At 40.9% G+C, this 26,930-nt stretch overlaps 1 protein-coding gene across 1 annotated transcript in view; it reads left to right on the top strand.

Moving 5' to 3' along the window:
* sbf2 (SET binding factor 2) overlaps positions 1-26,930 on the top strand; it is an 88,205-nt gene that overhangs the window by 45,433 nt on the left and 15,842 nt on the right. The window contains exons 16-29 of the mRNA XM_070910211.1: positions 1,262-1,411; positions 7,625-7,693; positions 15,467-15,637; positions 16,868-17,139; positions 18,477-18,649; positions 18,923-18,996; positions 21,526-21,721; positions 22,424-22,551; positions 23,202-23,377; positions 23,621-23,754; positions 23,849-24,050; positions 24,509-24,705; positions 24,905-25,045; positions 26,800-26,883. Coding sequence (XP_070766312.1) covers positions 1,262-1,411; positions 7,625-7,693; positions 15,467-15,637; positions 16,868-17,139; positions 18,477-18,649; positions 18,923-18,996; positions 21,526-21,721; positions 22,424-22,551; positions 23,202-23,377; positions 23,621-23,754; positions 23,849-24,050; positions 24,509-24,705; positions 24,905-25,045; positions 26,800-26,883 — 2,167 coding nt within the window. The remainder of the gene's footprint in view (positions 1-1,261; positions 1,412-7,624; positions 7,694-15,466; positions 15,638-16,867; positions 17,140-18,476; positions 18,650-18,922; positions 18,997-21,525; positions 21,722-22,423; positions 22,552-23,201; positions 23,378-23,620; positions 23,755-23,848; positions 24,051-24,508; positions 24,706-24,904; positions 25,046-26,799; positions 26,884-26,930) is intronic.

Genomic DNA, 26,930 nt, shown 5'->3' with positions numbered 1-26,930 from the left:
CCCTTTGTGTTACACCATCAGAGATCCAGGGATCTCTCCTCACTTTCATCATCCTAATATCTCCCAGCTGGCACACAGACACTCAGACACAGAAATAGATGGGCCCTGTAATCAAACACTCTCTGAATTCATGTTGGTATCTTGCTAACTTTGATAAGCAATCATTTTAGTTAGAACACGGAGGTGAATCAGTTCCTGTTTCTTGTGTTTGCCTCTACAACCACCTTCAGAACGATTTCTGCTCCAATTTTCCTCCGCTGTGGCCCCATGTACATGAGGGCATAGGTCAACCAATAGGCATCCAATGTGTTTAAAATGGGATTGTTGCCAGTTACTTTATGTATCCCACTGGCTTCATATAGGCGTTATATAATCCAGGCCTGTGCAAATGTAAGAATGCATAACTTGCATCCTCTGAACCCCCCACAAGCCTGTAAATCCTTCGCTGCCAAATGGTCAGTGTGAACATTATTAACCATACAGCAGGTTGAAGTAGCAGGAAGTACTGTGCTGGTACATAGTGTTGCTATAAGCAGCAGTGGTGGAAAGTCACTAAGTATATTTACTCTGTACTAGTACTAAAGTATAGTACTGTGCTAAACTACAGTTTTTAGGTACTTGTACTTTACTTGAGTATTTCCATTTTATGTTACTTTATACTACTACTCCACGACAGTTCAGAGGGAAATATTGCACTTTTTACTCCACTACATTTAATTTAAAACTTCAGTTACTTTACAGATTCACATTATTAATACCAAATATAATAAACAATACATTCTGATTTATTATTATAGATTAAGCTACCCAGCAGTATGTAAGTTTTTTTTATAATTAGCTCCACCTTTACCAGCTGCAACATTAAAGTGATGCTTATACATTAATGCATCAATTATTATTACACAATACATATAATATATAAAATTAGCCATTCTGCATACTGAGGTATATTTTGATGCTAATTTTTACATACTTAAGACATTTTTTGAATGCAGGACCTTTACTGGTAATGTGGTATTACTACTTTTACTCCATTACAGAGAACGTTTAACAAAATAAAATTACTCTATATAAATATTTCATAAAGCAAGGGTCTGCTTTCTCAAAAAGCCTGAAAATCTCAGGAAGCAAAGTTGTCTCCCATTTTTTTTTAACAATCACAAATTGTTGATTGTCTCTCTATTTCTAATCAACCTCTCTTGTCTGGTCAGTCATTTTATTTAAAGGTATTTCTTCTCTTTGTCCGACATACTCCTGACAGACGCTGCCGGCTGCTCTGCGCGCACTAAAGGGCAAGGCAGCTCGCCAGTGTCTGACTGAGGAGCTGAGTCTTCATGTTCAGCAGAACCGCGCCATACTGGACCACCAACAGTTTGACTACACCATTCGTATGATGAACTGTGCTCTCCAGGTAAGTCACGTAACAGATAGTCATGCCAATGTAAGTCACAGATCTTCTCGTTCTACTGCATCCGTACTGTAAACTGATGGGAAACATGTTTAGTTACACTCCATGCAGCCATGGAGGCATATTACATCTTAAAATGTATTGTCAAGATCTTGATATATCAGTCAACTAATTTACTAGTTGATCAAAAGTAAATTGACAATAACTTTGATAATCAACTGATTGTTGAAGTAATTTATTAAACGAAATTACCAAACATTCACTGGTTCCATCCTCTTCAGTGTGAAGATTTGCTACTCTTCTCTGTTTTATATCACTGTAGATTTAATAGCTTCAGGTTTTGGACTGTTGGTCGGACAAAACAAACAATTTGAGGATGTCCCTTGTCATTTCTGGTCTGATTAATAACAAAAAATGTAAAAATTAATAATAAATGAAATAACTGCACACAAGTGTATGGTTTTACTTTGTTTTGGGAGAGAACTAGATCTACACTATAATCTGTTTCTAAATAACCAATGGATAATGCAGCTGTCAGTGAAACTGCATCATACATCAGTAACTGTGATGTATGGTAGGTTTTCAACAAAATGATATCCGTGTTTCAGTTGAATGATATGGGTTTAATCATTTTGATCTGCTGATAAAACAGCCGATTTAAAACTTTTTATATGTTTTTAAACTTTTTATTTTTTAAAATTCTGCTCCAAACAGGAATTTGACCTTTACTCTTGTATTCCAGTGTTCTTCCCCAAACTGTGAATTTAAATCTCATGTCAGACTTATTGTGTTATTCTTATGATAACAATAGAATATAATATAATACGATTATTGCTGAAAGATTAATTCGGTAAAATGTATTAGCCTGCAGACCCAGTGGACCCAGATTTTGATCAAAGCAATATCTGAAACTGATGCCCTAACACATATCTGGTTGAATATGTAAATGTTTAGGGCGGTACTACATTTTCAGCAGATGCCATATTTTATGAGTTGTAATTGGTTCTAATTTAGCAAAAGCAATGACTAAGTGGGACAAGAGTAAACATGTATAGTACAAGCTTGTCCTTCCTCTTCAACTTCTTCTTTCTTTATTCCCAAGTTTGTCTTCATTACAGTCCGGCAACGTGTGGTAAGACTGAGTCCCAACGATGCTGCTCATTGTTTATCAGATAGTATGTTTGTCTCTTCTTGGTGCCCTCATGCCTCGGCTACTTGTCAAAGTGAGTAAGTAATGTGTTTTTGTGCAGCTCATAAAGAGTCAGTGAGGCTTCACTCAACCAGAGCAGCCGGATCTTTATTGGTAGTTCCTCATGTTTTACTGCCTTGAATCAGCCCTTTACAGGGATTTTAATAATTTTAAGCAGTCCTCACTGAGTGCAGCTTTTATGGAGTGACTTTAGATTCCAGTCATTCTTTTCCCCCCACAAATGATAGAAAGCCAATTAATCCCACCATCTGCCTGGGCCAGGGACATGCGAGGTTATTTGACGTGTCATTTGCTCCAGAATTATTCAACGGGACAAAATGAAGCCAAGTGTCTACATGAGATGGCAGGCTACTGATTTGCAAATTTAGTTTATGTCTTTCCACGCATGCAGGAGGATGTGAAAAGAAAAGCTTGTTGAATCATCCCCTCTATGCTGCATTATGTCTGACTGTCTCCATTTCCAGAAGCAGAGATGACAGAGGTTTGTCAGTGAAGTGCATTTGTTGAAAATATATCTACGATACAAAATGATAGACATCTGTCTTATCTAACTTTTAATAGAGACCAAAATCTCTATATATATTATATTATAGTATATTCACCATATAGTTATATTTAAGTCACCAAGTGAGTTTTAAAGACTAATTTGACCCTTGATTTCCTGTGACACGCTGCTGAAGAGCCAATGATCCACAACCACACGTGTGGAAAAAAGTAATAATTTCACACATGGAGAAGAGATTTGATGTGTAGTGCACTTTTGTTAACCTCAAAATGGGATAAGATATAGTCGGCCTTTCTCTGATGGCTTCTTGTTTGTTTGTTTTTTTTTTGATTTTATTGTGTCTTGTTTGTCATTTCTTCTCTCACTTTGAGATGGAAGCCAGGCATTTGTTCCTGGCTTTCATTTCTTGGTCTCATTTCTTGGTCTCTGCTCGGTTGTGAGGGATTTGTCTCAGATGAGCTGTGAAAGGAATATAAATAGTAAATTGCTGGGCCAGTAATTACTTTCATATTCTGAACGCTGCCCTTTCTTTCAACGCCCAGCCACGTCAGAACCCCAAAATTATATTAGTGTGTGTGTGTGTGTGTGTGTGTGTGTGTGTCTGTGTGTGTGTGTGTGAGAGAGAGAGAGAGAGAGAGAGAGAGAGAGAGAGAGAGAGAGAGATCCTTCAGTGCCTAACAAAGCCAAAGTGACTTATTCTGTAAAAAATGTTGCTTGCCCTTTGTACAATGACTGCTTGTTGCCTCATTAGGATTTCTGGCATACATGTTGATGTGACACATTGATTTGCGATGACATCATCATTATGAGGCCAATTACAACATTTATCGGTTAAGTGTCAACTTCAGGTTAAGTGACAGTTCTGTTGTCTGGTTGCAATCAATGTTTTCCATTTGAAAGGTTTGCAGGCGGAGGTATGTAATACAAAAATGTACAATGGGTCAAAGGTTAGGACATTAGAATCAGGTGGTACTGTACATTTTCAGTACTTGTAAATTTATTTTTAATTCAAACTTTTTTTTTTCAAATATGTTAAAAAAAACTGTTGATACTACTCTTGAATGAGTGATATGGCTGGAAAAAAGTTTTAAGTGACGCATTTTTCCTGTTTAAACATCTGTTGTAATCCTTATCTGTGCTGTTTCTCTGCCATGAATCATGCACAGTAACGACCCTCATTAACATATTTGAGTTATTTGCACGTTAATTTGTTTGTGAGTCTGTGTGTGTGCGGGTGTGCACTGGTCAGTGCTCAAGCATTTAGAAGTAAACGTTGCGCAAGCCATGTGGGGGAATGAGTCCTGCTGTGGATGTATCCTGGCATCCCAACCATTTCCTGTCAGATAGGATTATGAGCCCTCTGTGCTCTGCTCTCTCATGGCCCAGGGCCTCATGATGGTGCTCAAAAAAACACTCTGAATGGCAGTTTACTGTGAGAGGGGATTAGGCCAGGAGGTCCATGGGAAGCGGCCGCAACAGCACGGAGTCCATGAGTTCCGCATGAACCTGAGCTTGACCGTCTGGTGTGGAACAGTGTGCAAGAACACACGTTACACACAGATGTTGTTGGAAAGTACGAGGCACTTTTATTTGACTGTCCTGTCTTAATCGCACTCTGCTAAACTGCAAGCTGATAAACTGGAGCACCTACTGGCTGAGTCTGTACAGTCTGGATGGCTGGATGCCTGCTGCGCTTTAATCACTTTGAATATCTCCTTTAATAGTGAATAGATGACTTCATTATATTTTTACATTATTTAGATCATAAATTAGTCTCATGCTGTGAGAACATGGCCCCTGTCTGCCTTAGTGGCCTTGATGGACTGCCTTGCGTAACATAGTCACTGGGAATCTGCACTGGGTATCATTCCCATGTTCAGATAACTGTTTCTCTGGGATGTCCACCAGTTCGGCCAGGTAAACATCTGCGTTAATCAGATTTCATGCTTTCGCTATGGAATCTCTGTTTGTTGCTCGTCTGGACAGCACAGAGGTCAACTATGTGGCTTATTCCTCTTCCTATTAGTAATTCAAACTGCAATTAACAGTAAAAGCCACTGAGTTAAGAATTTTTTGTAATGTCTGTAGCTACAAAAGTCCCGTAAAAGCGTGCCATAGGTGTCAGTTCATATCACAGCTTTCCTGGAAAGTGCTAATTTCTCTGTAACGCACAGGAAGTTGCTGTTTGTTCACATCCTCCAGCGTTTCTGTCACATGCTCGTGCTTGTTGGTTTTGCTCACTGTATACGTGTCTGAGACAGAATAGCTGTGTTAGTCATCGTGGCCATCATAGCTCCTGCAGCTTTAAAGGAAAACATGGTGAGGCATACAGTAAATAATAGGAGGAAAGGAAGACGGCAGGGTGTCCTTGCAAATAGAAATGTGGTGAGACACAACACCCTCCTCTCGCTCCATTCTTGAAATCCCAAATAAGCTAATATATTTTTCCCACCCTGCACCATGTGGATCTATTCAGCTCTATGACAATGATTAAGTCCTAAATACAATACCCTTACCTTAGTCAAGTTCCTCCTGTCATGCTGCTACTTCTCAGGTTTCACTTTTCATTCAGTCTAATCTCAGACCTGTAGCTGTAGATTTCACTGCTTATCTGTTCGCTTTGTTAGTTGACCTCCAAAGCTTTTGAGCTCTTTTGTCACTTAGCCTCTCTGTCTGCTTACAGGAGATTAAGGTGGAGGTTTGTAAGCGATAATAAGTGTGGCTTAAGCAAACCTGATAATGTCTTTATATGAGGTATGACGTGTTGAAGCCACCTCTGGACAAAGCTTGTGACATCTTCTTCATCTGAATCATGACTGCAGCCTTTTCAGCACTGGAAATCACAAGTTTCTGTTCAAAGAACAGATGACATGCATCGCTGAACAACTCTCTTTTTGTTGGAATAATAATTTATTAATTATTCACACTTTTCTGCCTGTGAGTTTCCACTTGTTGTTCTATTTTGAATGGGCTCCATGAACTCCTGTGACCTGCAGCATTGTTAAGGATGCTGGTAAACAATGCTTTGGTGCCGCTCCAAGCTGGAACATTTTACCGCAGCTCAAATAACTGCAAAGAAAAACACTAGCGACAAGAAAAATAAAACAGAAACTATGTTGCTTAGTCGACGGGGGGGGGGGGGGGGGGGGGGCTAGGCTTTCATGTGTAGCTCTGGAGCTTGTGTTTTACATTTTCTCTCCTCTGTACATTCTTGTGTGTGTGTTTTTTTTTTTTTTGAGGAATGGTGGTAACAGAGGCCCCCATTACAGACCACTATCAGGCATTCTTCTTCCTATTTCTCCCGCCACAATGAAAGACTCAAACTTAAGATTTATGTACGTGTGTTTGCATTTTCACTTGAGGTAAAAAGAGAGATTTGATAAGAAAGAAAATGTGTGTTATTTACACATTTATTGAGTATGAGGTCCCACTGAGGGTTATGAGGTGATGTTGTTTGTACATGGTCTTAAATCAAGTTTCCTCTGGCCATTCTCATTTACAGAGTTCAACAAGTAAATCCCAACAAAGCTTACCAGGGATAAGTACCAATTTCCTGTGAATTAACTCCTTTTGAGTCCAACTCATGTCCTTTTCTCTTAATCTCCCGTTGTCATCATTCTCTGTGATCTCTGCAAGAAAAGTTTAGTTTGGGCCCCTAAGTCCCCTGCTCTAAGCCTCCTAATGTACTATTCATCTTAATACCATTGTCTTGAAAGCACCATTAAGCACCGCCTCTTTGACCTGAAACAATCCCAAATACAAAGACACTTTGGCATGGTGTGTAAATGTCAACCTGATTTTAAAAAACAAAATAAAAAAGAGAATTAGATTTGCTTCCTGGCTAGTCGTGGCTTCTTGATAAATGGACACAGCATTTTAAGGCCAAAATGACTGAATTTTATGCAGTGCCTTGCGATTTTCTTCAATGAGACTTGCATGGCAATCTAGTTCAAGAATGTAAAACATAAAATTACCAATAAATTGAACACTGGAGTGCTCTGACTATTGTGTCAAGGCGGGGATTATATAAGGCTATTGAAAGCATATGTCCCAATAATGGAGCAGAGCAGAGTGAGTGGTTTTGGCAGACCTTTTTTTTTGTGCATCGCCCTGACATTTAACAGGAGTGTCTTTATGTTATGTAAGTTACGTTTGCTGAAGATAGATTATTTGCCCCCCAGTGTTCTCCCCAAATCAGATCCCTGCATTGCAAATTTACAGCAGTGCACCAGTCATGTGCTGAAAGACACAAAGTTTCATATTACATCTATGCAATACATAAACCATTTCAAAATAGATACAGTTATGCAGCAACAAAATGCTCCTTTAGAAATGTCTCCAGCTAAGTTTCTCCTCTGGCCCTGGTGTGTGTGACCTCTCTGTTGGAAACTTGTCCTCCTTGTTTTGGGGCGCCAGTGAAAAAGGTGTTCACAGAGAAAGTAACATGTCTCCTGCTGTGTCCTGCCCTGCTCTCACTTCTCCCCTGTTGTTTGACCCACAGGACTGCTCCAGCTCAGAAGAGTACACGGTGGCTGCTGCACTGCTGCCCCTGTCAACAGCTTTTTACAGGGTAAGGAAATGAATTAAAAAGCAGGATGTATGTGAGTTCAGTTTAATGCTTCTGTTTCTCTTTTTTTTCTCATTATTATGCATACAAATCACTGTTCGGTCAAGCACACAGTGTCAATGTAGCATCTAAAGGATCACTTAAACTAAAAAGCCCCAGAAATATTTCTCTTCCACCCCCAGTGGTTTCCAACCATTCACATATTGTTTGAAATGAAATGTTATGACTATAACTTGTGTTTCCTGAAGGAGAGGAACGAGGTACAACACATATAGTATGGGATATCCCACCCCCATGTGACCTGACTGAAGACACCTCTATTCGCGCCTTTAAGGCCAGTGATCTGTGGTGACATATGTGAGGCCCCTCCTACACATTTACACATCCGTCACCACGGTTGTTAGCCACTCTTTACCGAGCCCAGCTGTGCAGTGGAGCAACCAAGTGTTGTACCTCGTTCCTCTTCTTCAGGGAACAGAAGTTATAGTCATAACATTTCGTTACCTTTCAGTCGATTCACTCGGTCCAACACATATAGTATGGGACATGTATTCACGCCCAGCAGAGCAGCCACCGAACTGGGGTCAAACTTCCAGCACTCTAGTGCACCCAGCAGAAAGAACAGAATGAGCCTCCGACAGGTCACATCCAAACGGGAAAACCGAACAAAAGTGTGCTGATGACCAACTGGCTTCAGCTCTGATATCACTCACAGATATTCAGATAGCCCATGATGTTGCCCCTGGTCGAATGTGCCCTCACACCGTGAGGCAATGGAAGACCTCTGCTGTTGTAAAACAGGGAGATAGCCTCCACAATCCAGTGAAAAAGCTGCTGTTTGGACAGGGCTTTGCCCCTGGCCAGATTAACAAAACAGACAAACAACTGGTCACATAAATGCACACTCACAACACAAAATCTAGCCTGATAGCAATAAATGCGTTAAGCACATGTTGGCCGAAATGCAACAAGAAATGTCAGTGCAAAAATGCCAAAAATATATTTGAGGTAATTTAGAAACAGTCTCTCCATTACATCGTTTTTCCACTAAAGAGCTTTTATGGTTTTATTTTTTAACTGTAAAATCTTCTGCAGTACATATCATATTCTTTCCAAAAACAAATTTAAGGGATCCTTATTAACATTGTTTGTGTGTGTTATGTGTTCATGTTCTAGTATCAGTCTAATTAACACTGCACTATAGAGAAGGTTGTCGGCAGGGAATAGCCAGAGGAAGGACAGCTTTCTCAACCTTTGACCTTTGCTGAGCATGTATATGCACAAAGCAGCATGTTCAAACCTCCATAGCAAATGTAGGGGACCAGCCATGGCCTTTGGTTTCCAAGCCACATTATTAACAGAGGGTAGCTGCATTATTCACCACAGCTATGTCCCTACAGCTTGCTTGTTGCTATGGGGACAGACACAACTGTCCGCATTGGCTTTTTGTTGGGTACTAGTGCCATACCCCGATGGGCTGGACTGGGACCTGTCCCTCTTTCTTCTACCACATGACTAATCCAGTTCACATGCCACAGAGTGATGTAACTCTCTCAGATAAACCTTATGTGTTGTTTTTCTTGTTTCTCTTCAGGGCCACCAGTATCGAAAACGAATCAATTATGTCAGTGTTTCTTAGCTTAGTGCATGCTTGTTAAACCATGTAACAAGAATATACCACTACAAAGCAATTTCTGTTCATAAGAATATCCATTAATTGTTGTCACAATTATTACACAATGGAGTGGTTTGCAGCTATTTTAGTTATAACATTATAAATTATTTCTTGTCTGGCATTGATGGCTAATTAGAAGGAAGAATAATTTAAGAATGCAGCATATTTTTCCTTGTTATTTACAGATGATTGGAACTGATGACAAGCTTGAGCTCTGCCTCACCCAAAGGGTGAAAAGTAAAGTGAGGTCAGGCTGGAATCTGCCAAATATATTCTGTAATCTCTGGTTTAGTGGCGCAAGGATCATGCAGTGAAAATGTGAGAAAAACAAAGCTTGGTAATAGCGCATCCCAGCAGCTGTCATCATGGGTGTGGATGAGTGGCAAACATGATCCTGATATCCCACAATTGATCCATTATACCCTGTTTCACATATTTCTGGACACATTTAATCAGTTTTTTTCATTTTCATTTGCAAAATGCTGCCTTAGACATTTGGTAACATGAATGGGATGCCTTGATTTAGCAAAGAACAATATGTAACATGACACTGCAGCATACATAACATGAGTTTAGATAGCAGTTGTTTTTACAAGCATTAAATATCCAAAATGTAGCATCTCATCCTTCAGAGGCCCCTCACCATCCTCCACTATCTCTATTTTAACATGAAACTGATACAATGACTCCGGGCGACTGCTAGTATGGTCTCTCAACATTGCTTACAGTAGCTATGTGTTCTACAAACAGTTGTGAATACTTTATACAGTAAATGATCAACCAGTCCTTGAATCTGCCCAGACAAGCCTGTGAAAGTCATTGAAAAGAATGCAAGAGTAATTGAGCACGATCGTTCATATCTTTCATATGTTTTTTGTTTTTTTACCCCAGAAGAAATCTGTAGGATGTTGTTGAGATTGCTGCCTGTAAACACCCAGCAAAGGCTGGTTCCTCTCTGACTGTTTACAGTGTATGCACATACTGTACACTTTGTTGTGTATTACTTAAGAAGTTGTTTGATGGTGCTGCAGTAAAGTATGATGCTGCAGTGCCATTGTGTAAGGAAAGGCTCTGCTACTTGTAAATACCTGATTGGAAAGTTTTTCTAACTCAGCAGGTTGTTTGTACTGTGAATTCAATCATTGACCCACTTAAAACTGTCTTTCTTGCATTGACCCACTTAACTGCGTGTTGACATTAATCTTGAACTAGTCTCATAAGCAGGAGCACAAGAGGTATGATTTGATTTCCTGCTCAGTTTTATGTTGGACTTTTCAATATAAATTAATTACGATAAATTCTTTGTTTGAGTCAGAGGTATCTGTGTTAAAGCATCTCCTACACATTTTAATCAATAGTACATATTTTTTCACTTAATTTGCAAGTATTCATAGGAAATACATGTTTTTGTTATGTTTCTGTACTGCTGTTGCATGCCCAACATCGGGTAAAAAAAGTGTGTCCCTCTTTTCAGGCACTGCACATTAAAATACTGTTAGTTCAAGTTCAGGAGTCGGACATTGGTCAAGTCCCTGTTTGGTATTCTTGGCCAGACTTTGGCAAGCTCACACTGTGTTCATGCTTACAGTGGTACTGTCCCCATGGCCCTTAAGTCTCCAGGTCGGGGAACGTGGGAAGCTCCCTCGCACTGCAACTGTCTGCTCCCAGAATCCGCTGGATAGAGACAGACAGTGTTTAGTTTTATTGCTAGCCATATGTTTACACTGGACACACACATTCAATGTTCAGTTGTTTTACTTACCCATTTCTTTGGTTTCCCCTCAGCTTGACCCTGCTTGAATGATTTGCTCAAACTATGGAACAGTGTTTGACAACTGTTAATATTTCAGATAGAAGGAAGGTAGAACTGATTTGCAAAATATCTTTTGGCCTAGATCATGCATGGACGGTGTCATTTGGCCTGTGTAGGTGAAGTTTATCTAAATGCCACACAACCTTTGTACAGTGGCCCTTTGTTAGAGGTGAGGTTTTACATTTTGTTATGATTCTCTCATCTCTGGACAGTTCCTCTGGCATTCATTATCTCGTGAGGGGTGGGTTTATCAGGAGATGAGCAGGTGTCATTTACGTCTGGGTCTGTTGTTATTCTGCCCTTTGCAGTCCCACATTTGAATGTGTCACCAGAGTAAATGTCTCTGCTCGGGGTGGGGGGGGATACAGCAGCAAGTGAAAAACCCAAACACAGTTCTGGATGACTTGCACAACAAGAGCACTTGACTGTTAGCATTCTTTCAGCCATAGTTTATGCATGGGGGATTTGGCAGTTGGCTCTGTCAAACTGCTCTCCACGATGTCCTCACAAGGAAAATGACGTACTGCGTGACCCTTGTATATCTCAGAAATGTCCAGCTCTTGACTTACCGTATCTATGTTTACTTTGTTTTGGAACATTTATGTTACTTGTACATTGTGTTTTTACACAGTTATGGCCTATGGATGCCATGATGGGTTTGTTTATTAGTCTGACTTTCAACATGTTTTTTCTGTGTTTGTTTTACATGACTGAATACTGTAAATACGTTTGAATTGAGAGTTTTTCTTGGTTTCAGGATGCAAGTAGTTTTCCTCACAATACACTGACTCATGTAGAATTGCAAAAATGAGGAGATGGATTGTGTACAGGTCAGGCATGCATTCCCACAGAGGACTTGTCCAGAAATAATGACTTGTTTTTGTATCTACAATTCAGGAATGCTATGAATTCTTCCAAAACACTTGTAAATAATGTTGCTGCCCCAAGGCTGGTGACATATCAGATACAGCAGTCTTCACTCAGTGTCTGCATACAAGTATACACTCCCCTCAGTGACATCATGCACCATCTCTCAGTTTCTAAGAGACACAGTTGACATGTGTGATGCTGTATGGCTGATGTTTGGAGGCTGCAGTCAATCACACTGTGAACCTTGGGATCATGTCCCAGAGTTCAAAACTAGATCCTAAATCCTGATAGCCTCATTCCTTGCGACCTGTACACAGCATTTTCTCCTTTCTGTCTGTCTCCCCTTGTGGTTTTTCTGCTTGTTTTTCACCCTTTCTCCCTCAACCCTGCATTCCTCCTCTTCTCCAGTCACACGGCCAGATGGGTATGATAGTGGTGTACTCCCTCCTTCCCCTTCCCCTTCATCTTCACTTCCTACTTTTCTTTCCTCCTCCCTCTCCTCTCCTTCCCTGTCCTCCTCCTTGCCCATCTGTCTTGTGAATGTCTCTGTAAACTCTGTGTATTATCATATTAGGAAGAGATGACCTCGGTCAAAATGACCTGCACATATCTGACAAGTCAAAAAAGAACAGCCAGGCTGAGTATAGACAGCATAGACAAATCATGCACAGACCCCCCCCCCACCCCCACCCCCTCCCGCCTGCACAAACATACACACCCACACAACATCTGCTGCAAGACACGTAACACACTCCAATGACAGAGGTATCACAGGACTATCCAAAGAGCTTCACGTCTCCTTATTGTATTTGTCGCTATTTATGGCCATGTTTCATTCAGCTCCCATCTTTAAAATCTGACCTCCTTGCATTCAGTCTAGAGACCTTGTTATCCACAGACTGCCAGGGTTAGTCACATTACAGCCTCTCTTCAAAGCATTTCTAACCACAGTAGATGCTTGGTTCCTTTGATGATAGCAAAGTGTAATCGTCTCTATTTCTGGAGAGAAAACAGTTCATCTAAACAAGCTCCCATTAATGTCCTTCTTGTGTTGCCTTATTGATCTATTGCAAGACTCTGACACACCAGGTGATATCTGTGTTTAGTGAGAGTAGTTTAGATAGAAAAAGGTGAGGTGTAATTTAGGACTGAGCAAAGCCTGCAGGAGAGCCAAGCAGTTCCAACTGTGTAGATTAAAGACACTTTTCTGCATTTAAACTCTTTCTGACTGATATATTGGCACGGGCAACATTATTTTTAGCTTACCAGCTTTCTGTGTTTATACCTCAAAATACCTCAGACTATACATTGTTTTCCTTAATTGAGATCTTTTGTATTCCTTTCATGTTGGCTTCTGTCTGCTGAACTCATGGTGTCATGTTTCCCGAAAAAGTGGTTTCATTTTTGTAATCTAATATTAGAAGAAGAGCAGCAGGAGGCCGCTTCAACAGTTGTGTAACAACACATTGGTGTGTTTCAGTTTTTCAATATGTTGAACCTACATTTTTCCTCCATTACGTACAATTTTACTAAAATCATCAGACATTTGCCACTTCTAGACCAATAATGTGTGAACTGTATGAATCAATTCTGCTGTAAATGTAAAAAAAACCAATTCTGAATCATATTGAAGAAAGGTTATATACAGTATTAACTCGCATGAACCAAAAACAAGACGCAACAAAGACCTGCATGTTAACAGTGCTGAGTGTTAACTGGGCATTAGCTCTCTGTTCACCGCCTCTCCTCCCAGCTCTCCTCTCTCTTGGCTTCTGGCCCATCACACTGGGAATAGAGCTGTTTTGGTTCTGTCTGTTATAATTACAGTAACCACTCCAGTTCTCATCCTTCAAAGGCAAACTATGAAGTGATAATGGAAACCACGGTGTTGTGTCAGGCTCAGGGGAGAGAAATCAGAAACTAATCAAATAACAGGCTTGAGCCTTACACGTGGCCTTCAGACTCTGCAGGGAGGTGGACGGTTGGTGAATGTTGGTTTGTGGCCGGTCATTTATTGGCACTCTGTGCTTCTGTTGAGGCCGTTTTATTTGTGGTGGGATATTGCTTCTCCAGCATTGCACTGTGCTGTTTACTATATGTGTTATACAATACAGTATGGAGTTTTAATGCCTTTAACCGAGCTCCGTAAGTTCCCTTTAGTAGCTGTTTTTGCAAGTGGCAGGTGCTTTACTCTTCAGCCTGCACTAATGAAAAACAACAGCACTGTTTCCAAATACATCTAGACACAGAAGGACAGAGGGGTGGTCTGTTGCTCCATTAGAGGCTGTTATCTGTTAAAAAGTTATGACTCGCAAGGAATGATTGATTTCACTTAAAATCCCACGGCTGGCTTGTTTTTTGTTTTCCGACTTCTTCCCAGTTTGGCAAACTCCTTTTCAAGGGGCACTCCCTGAAGCCCAAATCCCTTCTTGATGCAAATACCCAATGAGAAACAAACCTGCACTGACTCTGACTGCCCACAAGTAGAGGGCTGCAACTATTAGGAATCCAGTGGGTAACACAGGACCAAACAGGAGCAGCTGTCACTATCTTCATGACGAAAGAGATATGAGAGTGGACTGTATAGAGCTTAACCCCTTAACATCCTGTTTTCCCCTTTTATTTAGAGGTTTAAGTTTGGAAAAATCATCTTTTGCACTTGTTTGACAAGATCAATGAACTCTCCAATGAAGCTCTATGATATGATATATGTAGTGAAATATTCCAACCAAAAGACTTAATGTTTTTTATAGTTGTACCATTCTATTAAAAGGAAATATTTGAGATGTTTTCTGTCATTTTATACACATTTCCCCAAAATTCAACAGGATTCAGGAATGAATGTTGTTCAGCTTTTGTTTTAACGTTCTGTGGTTTTGAGTTTGGCAGCATAGCATGTGTTTGTACTGACTGGATTTAAAGTTTTAATTAAGTTCGTTTGTCTATTTAGACTACTTGTGTGCTCAATATATAAATTTCATTTTATCGTCAGTAACATGAAAGACAATTGCCATTCTAATCTAAACTATAAACAATAACACCGTCACTACTGTTTGGAAGCCCAACATCTGGTTTCTCTGTTGCTATGGGAAATCACAATGTTTTTCCACTTTAACTGCCCTGCATTATATTTTTTACTTTGTTAGGCATTTAATAAGCCTAATTTTCAGTTCACATTCTCTAAAACTGTCTTTTAAATTTAAAAGTTAATTTCTCTAGATTAAAAAAATTCAGAAGTACTACATGTGTCATTGTTGTGGGCAAGGCTTGGGTGGCACATCTGAACAAGAATGCAGTCTGATACCCTGCTAAATGACAAAAAAACAGCCCCACACAGACCCACTCAAAGGCATAGTCAGCTGCTTAATGTTGCTTCTTTACGTTGTCCTGACTCCATGAACTATGTTTTGTCTTGCAGAAATTGGCTGCTGGCGTGAACCAGTTTGCCTACACCTGCATTCAGGACCATCCCATCTGGACCAACCAGCAGTTTTGGGAAGCCACTTTCTACAGCGAGGTGCAGAGTCAAATCAGAGCCCTTTATCTTAACACCCCAGAGGAGAAAGGGGGCATCACTGCCAGGCTAAAGGTAAAACAGGAAAGTTGACCATTCTTTTTCTTATGTCATATGAATATCTTTGGGTTTTAAACTGTTGGTTGGACAAAACAAGACATTTAGAGACATTGCCTTGGGCTTCAGGAAATTGTAATTGGTATTCTTAACTATTTGTCTAACGTATTATAGACCTAATCTGCATTAATAAAGCAGGCACAATTCCAACTTTGTTATATTGTTCAGTGTTTATGATTTTGTGTAGTGTGTGTGTGTGTGTGTGTGTGTGTGTGTGTGTGTGTATGTATGTGTGTATGTATGTACAATGGTTCTCAACCTGGGGATTGGGATCCTTCAGTTGCTCTTCAGATAATTTTTGGGGCCTCACATAATATATGGAATAAGTTGTGTATATTTTCTCTGTACATATTTGTTCAGCTTATGCCAGGGTGCTAGAAAAGAGGCTCCAACCAATTGTCAAACCTCAGATCTAGGAGGAGCCACGCCGATTCCGTCTGGCCGTGGACCAGCTCTTTACTCTTGCAGGGTTACTAGAGTGGTCATTGCCCATCCGGTCTACATGTGTTTTGTGGACTTGGAGAAGGTTTACGACCTTGTCACCCGGGGAGGCTTGTAGCATTTATCAGGTACCGATAGTGTCCAGTTTAGGGACCTCTGAATTGCATTTCTGACCTTTGCAGATGATCTGGTTCTGTTAGTTTTATCAGACCGTAACTTCCAGCACAGACTTGGGTGGTTTGCAGTTGAGTGTGAAGCGGTCAGGATGAGAGTCAGCACCTCCAAGTCTGAGGCCATGGTTCTCTGCCAGATTGCTCCCTCCAGGTTGGGAATGAGTTACTGCCCCAAGCGAATTGAGTTCTAGTATCTCAGGGTCTTTTTCACCAGTTAGGATAAAATTGAGTGTGAGATTGACAGGCGGATTGGTGCGGTGTCAGCAGTAATGCGTTGTACTGGACCAGCAAAGCTTTCGATTTACCAGTCGAGCTACTTTGATCATCTGATCCGGATCGGCCTGTGGGTAGGAGACCCTGGGGTTAGGGTTAGCCAAAAAATGGATGGATGGATATTTGTTTTTGTGTCTCTTTATATTCTTCATTGTACAGATTTGTTTTCCAAAATATTCAAATAAAGACATTTTTCTGGTTGAACTACCACTCTGCAGACCAACACTCTGTAGCTAGTTAGCATTATAACTTGACATCATTGCGTTTTAAGGTCTGACTACATTTGCCCTGATTTCTCCAGGATGGGGATCCCGTGCCTGCAGCGGGCCGAGATGAGGAGCACACAGCCATGGACCTGGCGGCGGAGCAGCTGCGTTCATGGCCTGGCCTGAGTAAGGAGAAACAGCTGGAGCTGGTGAAGAATGAGGAGAGCACTGTGTTCAGCCAGGCCATCCACTACGCCAGCCTCATGGTCTACCTGCTAGTTCCTTTGGACACCAGCAAGAACAAGCTGCTCCGCAACACCCCTGTCGCTGACTGGGAGAGCGGCAGCAACAGCATTGTCACAAACAGGTCAGGAGAGGAGCAATAATAAAATAATGTGGTTCACTATCTGAGAAGAGATGTAGGCTGTAGGAGGTACTTAACTGTTGTTTAACGTATCTCTGTCTTTTACTATCCACAAAGATCAAACATAGACTAGACTAGAACATATTCTTGGCTTGTTCAGTATTTGTAAGGTAGAACGATCAGTCTTATCTGGAGGAAACCTCAAGGTAAGGTTTCATGATTTGGGAGTATGTGTACCTCTCTTAATAAGGTGATGATACGTATGTGGGTGGATTTGGTGTAACTCACAGTCTACATGATACCTTCCTATTAAGCCAAATGGAACACAGTACCTCTGCTGTTTCCGGCCCACATCCATCCTGTGGGCTTATACTGCTACTGCACAAAACAGAGTGAGCCTCATTTACTTCTGTAGGGAAGTTCAAAACCCTCGGGGTGTCTTTAATGGGGCTACACTGTACTCACCCAAACCAAACAAAATAGCAGTGGAAGTGATTTCCCGTGCTCTGCAGTAAGTGCAGAGTGGAATAAATCTGGGAAGATCCCCCATGTATGTCATTTCTTAGAATTGAAAGGTATGCAGCCAAAAAAAATCTTGTTCCAAATTTCAGGCTTTGTTACATGTTAATAGTGTAGTATAGAGTCAGAGTCAGTAGGGGCCCTGGGCTGTGTTGATAAGGCCAGCTGAAGACAGGAAGAAACTGTTCTTGTACCGTGAGGTTTTGGTCCTGATGAACCACAGAGGGGAGCGTCTCAAATAGTTTGTGTCCGGGGTGGGAGGGTTCAATCTTTCCTGCACGTCTCAGGATCCTGGAGGCACACAGGTCGACAGTAATTGACCTTATTAAACATTTTGTTCTAAATTTCACATTCTATTCCCATCACATTTTATTTAATAACTGCAAAAACACAATGTCACTTTTTTATTCTTTGTTTTGTTTCTATTTCTAATGACAGAAGACAGAAATGCGGCAGCCAAGAATTTGTTTGTGTGGACATTTTCTCTAATTTTTTCCTCCATTTTTGCCCCAGACTTGTTTGTTTCTCACAAAGGACATTTGGATCTCATCACCCTCTACTTGAGAATCTAGAGGGAAGGTTGCATCACTGTCTCATGTGAAACATTCTTCTTGGCTAATAGAGTCTGAGCGATTGATGCAGGCATCAACACTCAGCTCATGCCAGGCTACAAACCACTCTTGTTTTCACTGCTCTTTATCACGGTGCATCCTCAAATGCATTTCTGTCAACACATAACTCTCAGCTCTCAGATCAGATCTCCTTGACATGGTGGCCTTGACCTTTCTCATTTCCATTTTGTCATCATGTGTGTTTTGCAGCATCGCCGGTAGTGTTGCAGAGAGCTTTGACACAGAAAGCGGGTTTGAAGACTCTGAGAGCAGCGATGTGGCAAACTCTGTGGTCAGGTTTGTTGCCCGCTTCATCGACAAGGTGTGCACAGAGAGCGGAGTAACCCAGGAACACATTAAGAGCCTGCACAGCATGATCCCAGGTACAGTGCTCACAGTGTTCATTCACACTCTGCCACTGTCCTAATTCCCTCAGCTTTATACAGAGTAACCCTTGGATGTGTGTATTCTCAGCTCAAGCCAACAGCAGCGGCCTCTGAGCTGATTAACTCCTGACATGTTAAATGGCCTTAAAATCTGTAAATACACTCTCTGGTTGTAAGAACCTGTGGATGTACCTGTGTTTCTCTGTTCTATCTCTGTTTGTGCACTTGTGTGTGCACATATGGTAACTGACCCCAACTTGTGACCCACAGGCATTGTAGCTATGCAGATGGAGGCTCTAGAGGCAGTTCACAGGGAGAGCAGGAGATTACCTCCCATTCAGAAGGTGAGTGTTGCTCTCCACCTGGCTGCTGGGACATAAGGTGTATGTGCAGCGTATGTGCAATTATATGGCAGGGTTAGACTTTTTTAAATCTAAATTTGCTCAGAAATGTTTTATGTAGCCATAGAGAGACGAAGCAAAAGCGCAATTTCCAGGTTTTGTTCCAGAAGTTAGATAACCTATTTACAAATTCCTGCACTGTACTACATCACTTATAATATAGCAAACCACCAAAAATTCAGCCTTACAACCTAACCGTATGTCATGTTAATCACTCAATGTATCTAGACAGTGATAGCAAATTTCTGTTTTTAGCAGCATTCAGTTAATAACCTTTGCCACAGGCCCAAGACTGTCGCAAGTTAAATGTCATCAGCTTGAAGAATGAGGGCCAGTTGAGTGGTGGGCTGTGATAATGGAAAGCGAGGGTCAAACAGCCTAGGAGTGTTTTAGACAACATTATATTACAGCATAAATTAGCTTGTAAACTTTCAGGAAGGGTTCAAACTCTTAATAGCAAGTGCTAGATAAAACAGAATATGGATTGTAAACTTCATGACCACGCTTCACTTTTTGTGAAAGTTGGTGATGAAAGAAACCGTTAGTGAGAGATTGTATAAAGTTACTGAATATAACAAAGTGACATTAGGAATCTAGCTATTGATACCTGAGAAACATACTGAATTACATGTCAAAATACTTAATAATGAATATATACTCATGTTAAGCACTATATCCAACTCTGTTGTTGTCTCAATGAAGGTTTTTGCTCAAACATCCTCACTCTTAGTTTAGTCTGGTTTGCTGCTAGTATGCAGTGTGCCGAGCTCATCCAATGTTTTAAGGACATCATCCCACGTTTAAATTTTACCAGTTGGTCTTTTGGACCCTGATGTGCTACATGTCTGCCAGCTCTTGGTAATTCCTCTCGCACACGCTCATACACACACAGACAAACACCATGCCAGGACTGCCTTGGGAGCAACCTGGAGACCGTGGTGAGCAGTCTAGGCAGATTGTCTGCTGTACTTCGTGGCTAACTTCTCACACATTTATGTGTTGGATAAAGCTTCCATCCTGGGCTGCTAGCACCAAGCAGCATGCCAAAAAAAATACTAAAAAGTGTGTAAACAACACTGACTCTGGATTCACGACAAGTTGGAATAGTAGTAGTAATGGTAGCAATAACACTAAGAAGAAAAACAATGAATGCATTTAAGGTGCAGCTTTAATAAGAAGCCGAGCTCGGAGCAGTAATGAGGTGCAGAGGGACTCTCTTCTCGGTCTCACTGTCCATTCAACAATGGATTCAAGAAGTTCTTATTATCTCCTGGCTGGACCTCAACTCCCCCATGTGGGCTATAGCCTTAATGGGAAGTGCTGTGAATGATCTAATGTCCCTCCTCGTTCGTATTTGTGACAGTGGAACAACTGAGTGTTCCTCTACTGGCTTTGGAGGCCAGAAGGAGCTGAAGCAGCACAGGGTGTAGACTTGACTGTTGTTAGTTACAGTTCATACAGTAGAAAACGTTTGGTCATATGGTGTTTGTTTTTGGGACATGGTTAATAATCACTTCTGTTAAGAAAACACAGAAATGCGGTCAACACCCTACTAGTGCATATTATATGGGCGACACTACATGTTTTCTATTCTTCTGTCTTTTGAAGCGCCGTTAACTTTGTCTTTAAAAGTGGGTTTAAACAGAAACCGATTCCAAACCCACACCGAATATGAAAAGTACTAAAAGAGATGCTGCATATACAAGATATTTATATATTTGCTGTTTAAAACAACACGTTGATGTGATTGCAAACAATAATGTAAAGCAAAGGGTTACTATAAAACTTATTCTACTACCTTTAGATTAGATGATTAAACTGAATAAGTAGAATAAAGGTAGCTCATACAGTATATACACAGCATTAAAAAGGAAACCTTTAATGAATTATAGTTGTCAGTCATTGCTTCTTTCAAACGTGTGAGTTTGAGGCACAGAGTTGCACTTTAAAAACTGATATTAATTGAGAAACTGGTCAGGTTAATAAGCCTTACTCTACAGATTGAAGGGCATCATGTCAATCAGTGTTTCAATTTTAAAAACAAAGTGAAAACCAGTGATATCTCAGTTCCATAAATTGGATAAACAGAAAAGTTTTTACTTGAATAACAGATCATGAGTTTAGCTTGGAGGGCTGGAATGGTAAATTGGTCTCTACAGAGAGTACGAATTTGTTTTTGTTGGCAAGTTTGTTTTTTGAATGCTATCGAATGCTTAGTGTGCTTGCAAGATGTGTGTTTTTGATGATGACGTGCATGTGAAGCTAAAATGTGTCCCAGCGAGATCATGTGGTGCTGTGAATTGACATTATGATGATGAATTGATTTCCTGGCTTTTTTAAATCTTATTCACTGACGCAAATGTCCCTCATTTTGAGTACCTTACTGGCATTTAAAAACATCTAACTTTAGTTTCTGCGTATGCGTCTGTTCCTGGGTATAATGTGTTATTATGGGGTTTTTTTCCCCATCAGCCTAAGATTCTGCGTCCAGCACTGCTTCCTGGAGAGGAGTTTGTGTCAGAGGGATTGCGGGTTCTTTTGGACCCTGATGGCAGGGAGGAGGCCACAGGGGGCCTCCTGGGGGGCCCACACATCCTGCCGGCAGAGGGAGCCCTGTTTCTCACCACATACCGCATCATTTTCAAAGGCATCCCCCACGATCCACTGGGTAAATACTGAACCACAGCAACACTACTTTTTAAGTCTCAATGAAATTAAAAGTCACTTCTTACATTTGTTAGCTAATTATCAGTTCTAATGAATGTGCTTTTTTTATCAATCTTTTTTTTTTTTTTTTTCGTATTACATAAAATGCCATTTTTTTCTTGGACAGCTTTGCATTTTTAGTTGTTACCCCGTCACATAACCGTAGGCAGAAATACTATTTTATCCCATTCATTCAAACCATACTATCTTTTTATACTCCAATCAAATAAAAGATTCATCTCTTTAATGATACTCATTTAAGGGTAATTTAAGGCAACCATGCATTTTCATTAAGACTTGAGAAAAAACTGTAATGATCTTTCTAAATCATTAAAGTTATTATTAGTAACTATTATTAGTTAGGTGGGGCCCTGGTGGCGTAAAGGGTTAAAGCACGACATGAACCGAAATGTCCCCAGTTCACGTCTGGCTGGGGGCCCTTGTTGCATGTCATTCCCTGTCTCTATCTGCCCTTGTTTCTTGTCACCTCTCTACTGTCAACTGTCTACTACTACTATGGAAGCATAATATGCCAAAGAAATTGGCATTTTGATTGTTATAAAAAATAAGTTATTAGCAGGTGGTCCAGTGTGTTATGTCAGTAAGATGCTACACCAATCATCTCAGTAATTTGTTTTTAATTTTTGTGTCTGTATGTGTCCAGTAGGGGAACAGGCGGTGATCAGAGCTTTCCCAGTGTCCACGCTTACCAAAGAAAAGAAGATCAGCATCCAGAACCAGCTGCAGCAGAACATGCAGGAAGGCCTGCAGCTCCGCTCTGCATCATTTCAGGTAAACACTGAAACACACTCTCATGTTAGTCCAGTATGGTCACAGTGCAGTGTAGATTTTTGATTCAATTAAAAAAAAAAAATATATAAGCAGTAACACTTCAAATTACAATGAACAGTCAGTGTGGCACATCTTTTAGAAACCCCACTTTTTGTGTGTTTCATAATATGAGCTTGGTTCTTAGAATCAAAGAGAAAAGCAATTTTCAGCCAAGCATGTGTTTTCAGTCCTTAGATGTACCGCTGTAAAAGTTTTTATGGTTCATTCCTATCTTTTTACGAACACAGATGATAAAAGTGGCTATGTTCTTGGAGTGTAGGTCACTTGGCCTGTGGTGACATCGCTTTAGTTTTGTTGTGCTTCCACACTCACTGGAATGTGTGTGTGTGGGTGTTTGTTGTGGAAACCTTACGTGGGCTGTTTTACCAATCTGTGGTAGCAGATCTGCACACTTTAGCAGATCTGCTAATGGTCGGGGTAAAACAGAGAGGAATCTTAGCAGTGATAAACGGACAACTCTGACCCATTGTGATGCTCCCTACGTTTAAAGACACGTTGCTTGGGAATAAGAATCTAGTGTAAATATGAAACATTTGTCTGAATTGTTGCTTGTGCTGTTAAATAGTCGGTTTCCCTCATATCTCTTACAGTTGATAAAGGTAGCTTTTGATGAGGAGGTGAGCTCAGAGATGGTGGAGATCTTCAGAAAGCACCTCCAGAGGATCCGCTACCCACAGTCCATTTTCAGCTCCTTTGCTTTCGCAGCAGGACAAACAGCACCTCAGCTAATCCTCCCAAAGCAAAAAGAGAGGAACACTGGCTTCAGGTTTGTGTAGCAGCTTTACAGCAACAAGCTCTGGACCGACTGGGTATTGTAAATAGATCTGCTCAACATCACTGAATTATGATTCCAGCTCTAAGTCAGATTGTCATCTGAAATATTAGTGTAAATAAATACAAATACCTCCGCAGTTTGTTTCTCCTCTGGAAATGTTGTAAAATCCTCCCATTTTGATGCTGAAACTGCACACATTACATTATGTTTCTGTCTACCCTGCACTCCTCGCAGAACACTGTCCAAAACCATTGTCAAGGGAGCAAAGAGGGCCGGAAAGATCACCATGGGCCGTGGCAGCCAGACCACACTGAAGAAAAACGACAGAGGCAGCAGGATGACCTGGCATGAGGATGATGACATTTCAAGTAAGTGAAATGACACGAAGGAGAAGAAGAACAAAAGACTAAAGAAAATGTAAAAGATTTAAAAATGTAAAGCGCCTTTGCATGTATGTTTCAGTATCAGATGATGGTGAGCCGCCGCCCAGCAGCACTTTGCGAGCATCAGAGAAATCCACCATGGAGCAGCTGGTTGAGCAGTCTTGTTTCCGTGACTACCAGCGCCTGGGCCTGGGCACCATCACTGCCAGCTCGTCTCGCTCCAAGTCAGGCGAGCAGTTCAGGATCACAGCCGTGAACAGACTCTACTCCCTCTGCCGCAGGTACACACCTCACAGGCTGGATAACCTGCTTTTAAAGTTAAATTGCTCTAAAATGCCTCAAGAAACAGTCCAGAAACCTGCTGATCCGTGCTGATTCCACTAATCGCAGAACAGTGGCGCTGAGCATATTAGTTTCCAGGATTTGTAGCCGGAAGCTTTGTAAGCCTCAATATCTCAAAAGGCCACTGGGGAGTCCTCCTTTACCTGGCAGATAGATGTTTGACTAGATTCAAATTCAGCCTGTTATACAAAACACACATGCTGTGACTAATACACACATAATCCCACTCAGGTCAAATTCAGTAAGAGGCCATTTATTCAGCTGCATCTCTGGGTATGAACAAATCGCTCTGCAGTGGCTCAATAATTTAATAATAATATAATATATAATAATAATGGTAGACATTCTTTTACTTTATACTCGTGTTTGAAATTTCTGTTCTGCCTCTCTCCGTCAGTTATCCAGGGCTGTTGGTGGTTCCTCAGGCAGTACAGGACAGCAGTTTACACAAAGTGGCCCGCTGCTACAGACACAACCGTCTGCCCGTTGTGTGTTGGAAACATCCTCGAACTAAAGCCGTGCTCCTCCGCTCAGGAGGCTTCCACGGCAAGAGTGTGGTTGGATTGTTCAAGTCGCAGAACCCCTCCTCAACAGGTTTGCATTCACAGTTGTTTCTTATCTGTCTGTACTTTTAACGTGTTACTTTAGCTAACTGATCACCAGGAATAAGGGCTAACTAAGGAGCATTGCAGTTTATCTCAGCCACACTTGATATGTGGCCTGTAATTCAAACTGATTTTAAAATGATGGTCATTATTCTCTGCCTAAATTAAGTGTTGTGTTCTGCCTTTAGCTCCTGCCTCATCCTCAGACTCCTCCAGTAGTCTTGAACAAGAGAAGTACCTGCAAGCCATCCTCAACTCCATCCCCATCTACTTCAAAATGAACGGAAACAACACCCTCTCCAACCGCTCCCTCATAGGCCTCTCACCAGGTACACTGCAACATTGATCAGAATCAAATCCAGATCCCATTTTTATTGATTTGGTGATGCTAAACACCACAGTTCTCTCTGTTACTTGAATATTTTGATCTGCCTCTGGGATCATATCTAAATTATTGACCATCTATAACTAAAACAAAATTCATGTGTTATATTGTTTTGACTTTTTTTAGATTTAGAGTTAGATCTCCGATAAATTTGACTTCTCAAAACAGGAAAAGCACAGGTTTAAGTAAAACATTAATGATAGCTCCCATCCATTTAAGTGTCCCACTAAGCCTCACCAGTGAGCCTGCATGTAGCAGGGCTCTGAAACGGGAACACCTAAATGAAATGCAGCCATCAAGGTTATCAATTACTCTTGTATTTGAAAAGCTGTTGGGAGTGAGAAAGGTCTGTTAAAACAGAACGAGGCAGAAGACTTTGTTGTTGTGAGGTGAGCCTCTCAGGCTGAACACATACCTCGCCTTATGCTGCATTCACATCACATGGAAGTTACCATATTTGTTCTAGTAGCAACATGTAAATCTCCAATTAAGTCGACTTGCTTGCATAGTAAGGAAGCAAACATAGGTAGATACCTCATGTTGGCTCATGTCAGATAACAACAACAAATGTAATGCTAATTTGGTTAATTACACAGACACATTGTATTGTATTGTGATATATTGTAAAGATTACAAATTGCAAGTGTTCTTACCATCATAAAACCCAAGATTTGCCAGTGTTTTGCCGGTGTTCCTGCCAAACACCATAACTATCTTAATTTCTAAATCATCTCAGTCTCTATCACTGAGCTCAAGTTGTATGGCAGCGTTTATTGTTTGGCAATACACAGTGTAGATGTATCAAATCGGTATTAAATTAGGGTACAGTTACCTTGGAACAATAAATTTTAGCTGAAGTGAGGCATCCATGTTTGCTTGCTTGTCAGATATTTTGTATTATTTATCGGCATTTCAGAAAAGTCAGAGCATTCAGAAAAATACAAGATTTCTAGTTGTTATTGTGACATATGACATGACATCAAACCAAGGCTACAGGCAGGTGCCTTTGCTGTGTGATGGCCCTGGCTCCGCCGTGGGAAAAAATGTAGTTTGTTTGCAAGGGAAAAGAGGCCACGTAGAGTTCATTTCTTCTGATAAAGAGAAAAACTGCAGATTTGCATTCTTCAGAATTATTTTTGTGTTTTTTCTCTGCCATCAGGCAATCGTTCCTCTTCCCTCCTGTGTTTGCTCTGGTCAGCGGTTATTTTTCACCTACTTTGTGTAATACTGTATCTGATATTTGGTAACATTTGGAAGGAAATGTGTACAATAAAAGGTTATGTAAGAATCACAGGACAACCTGGGGTCACTGGCCAGCTCATCCATCTCCTTTGACTTCACCCCCTCCCTCCTGTCTGTATCCTGAACATACTGGACACACATATAGGCAAATTCTCTGCATTTCTCATTTAACCATCATGTATCATGTGTTTGAAGCGCTCAGATCAGATTTAGGGCTCTCAGTGGGAAAAGTGGAATTAGCTAAATTCTGCAGCGCTAGAATGAGTTCAAACACAGCCAAAAGGCATAACTAATAATTGCTATCAGTTTTGTTTTCGCTCGTAGAGGTAGGGAGTGCACATTTGTCATCTTGTCTAGTTTATGATTTGGTGCTAACACTAATACCTTCTTGAACCTGTCTCCTAATTTGACACTTGCTGTAACGTCCTGCATGTTGTGTGAATGTTTTGTCTGCAGGCAGTGACAGGAGGACGTCTAGGATACCAAAGATGGCTCCTGTCCATTTAGACATCCCATTCTCAAACAGCTTTACCAGAGGAGGTTAGTGTTGTGCTCGTGTTTCCTACTCAACACATCACAGTGTCTTC

This window comes from Enoplosus armatus, chromosome 1 (genome assembly GCF_043641665.1).
Source record: "Enoplosus armatus isolate fEnoArm2 chromosome 1, fEnoArm2.hap1, whole genome shotgun sequence".
Classification (NCBI taxonomy): Eukaryota; Metazoa; Chordata; class Actinopteri; order Centrarchiformes; family Enoplosidae; genus Enoplosus; species Enoplosus armatus.
Note: the sequence above shows the minus strand (reverse complement) of the source record. Positions and strands in the feature narration are given on the sequence as shown.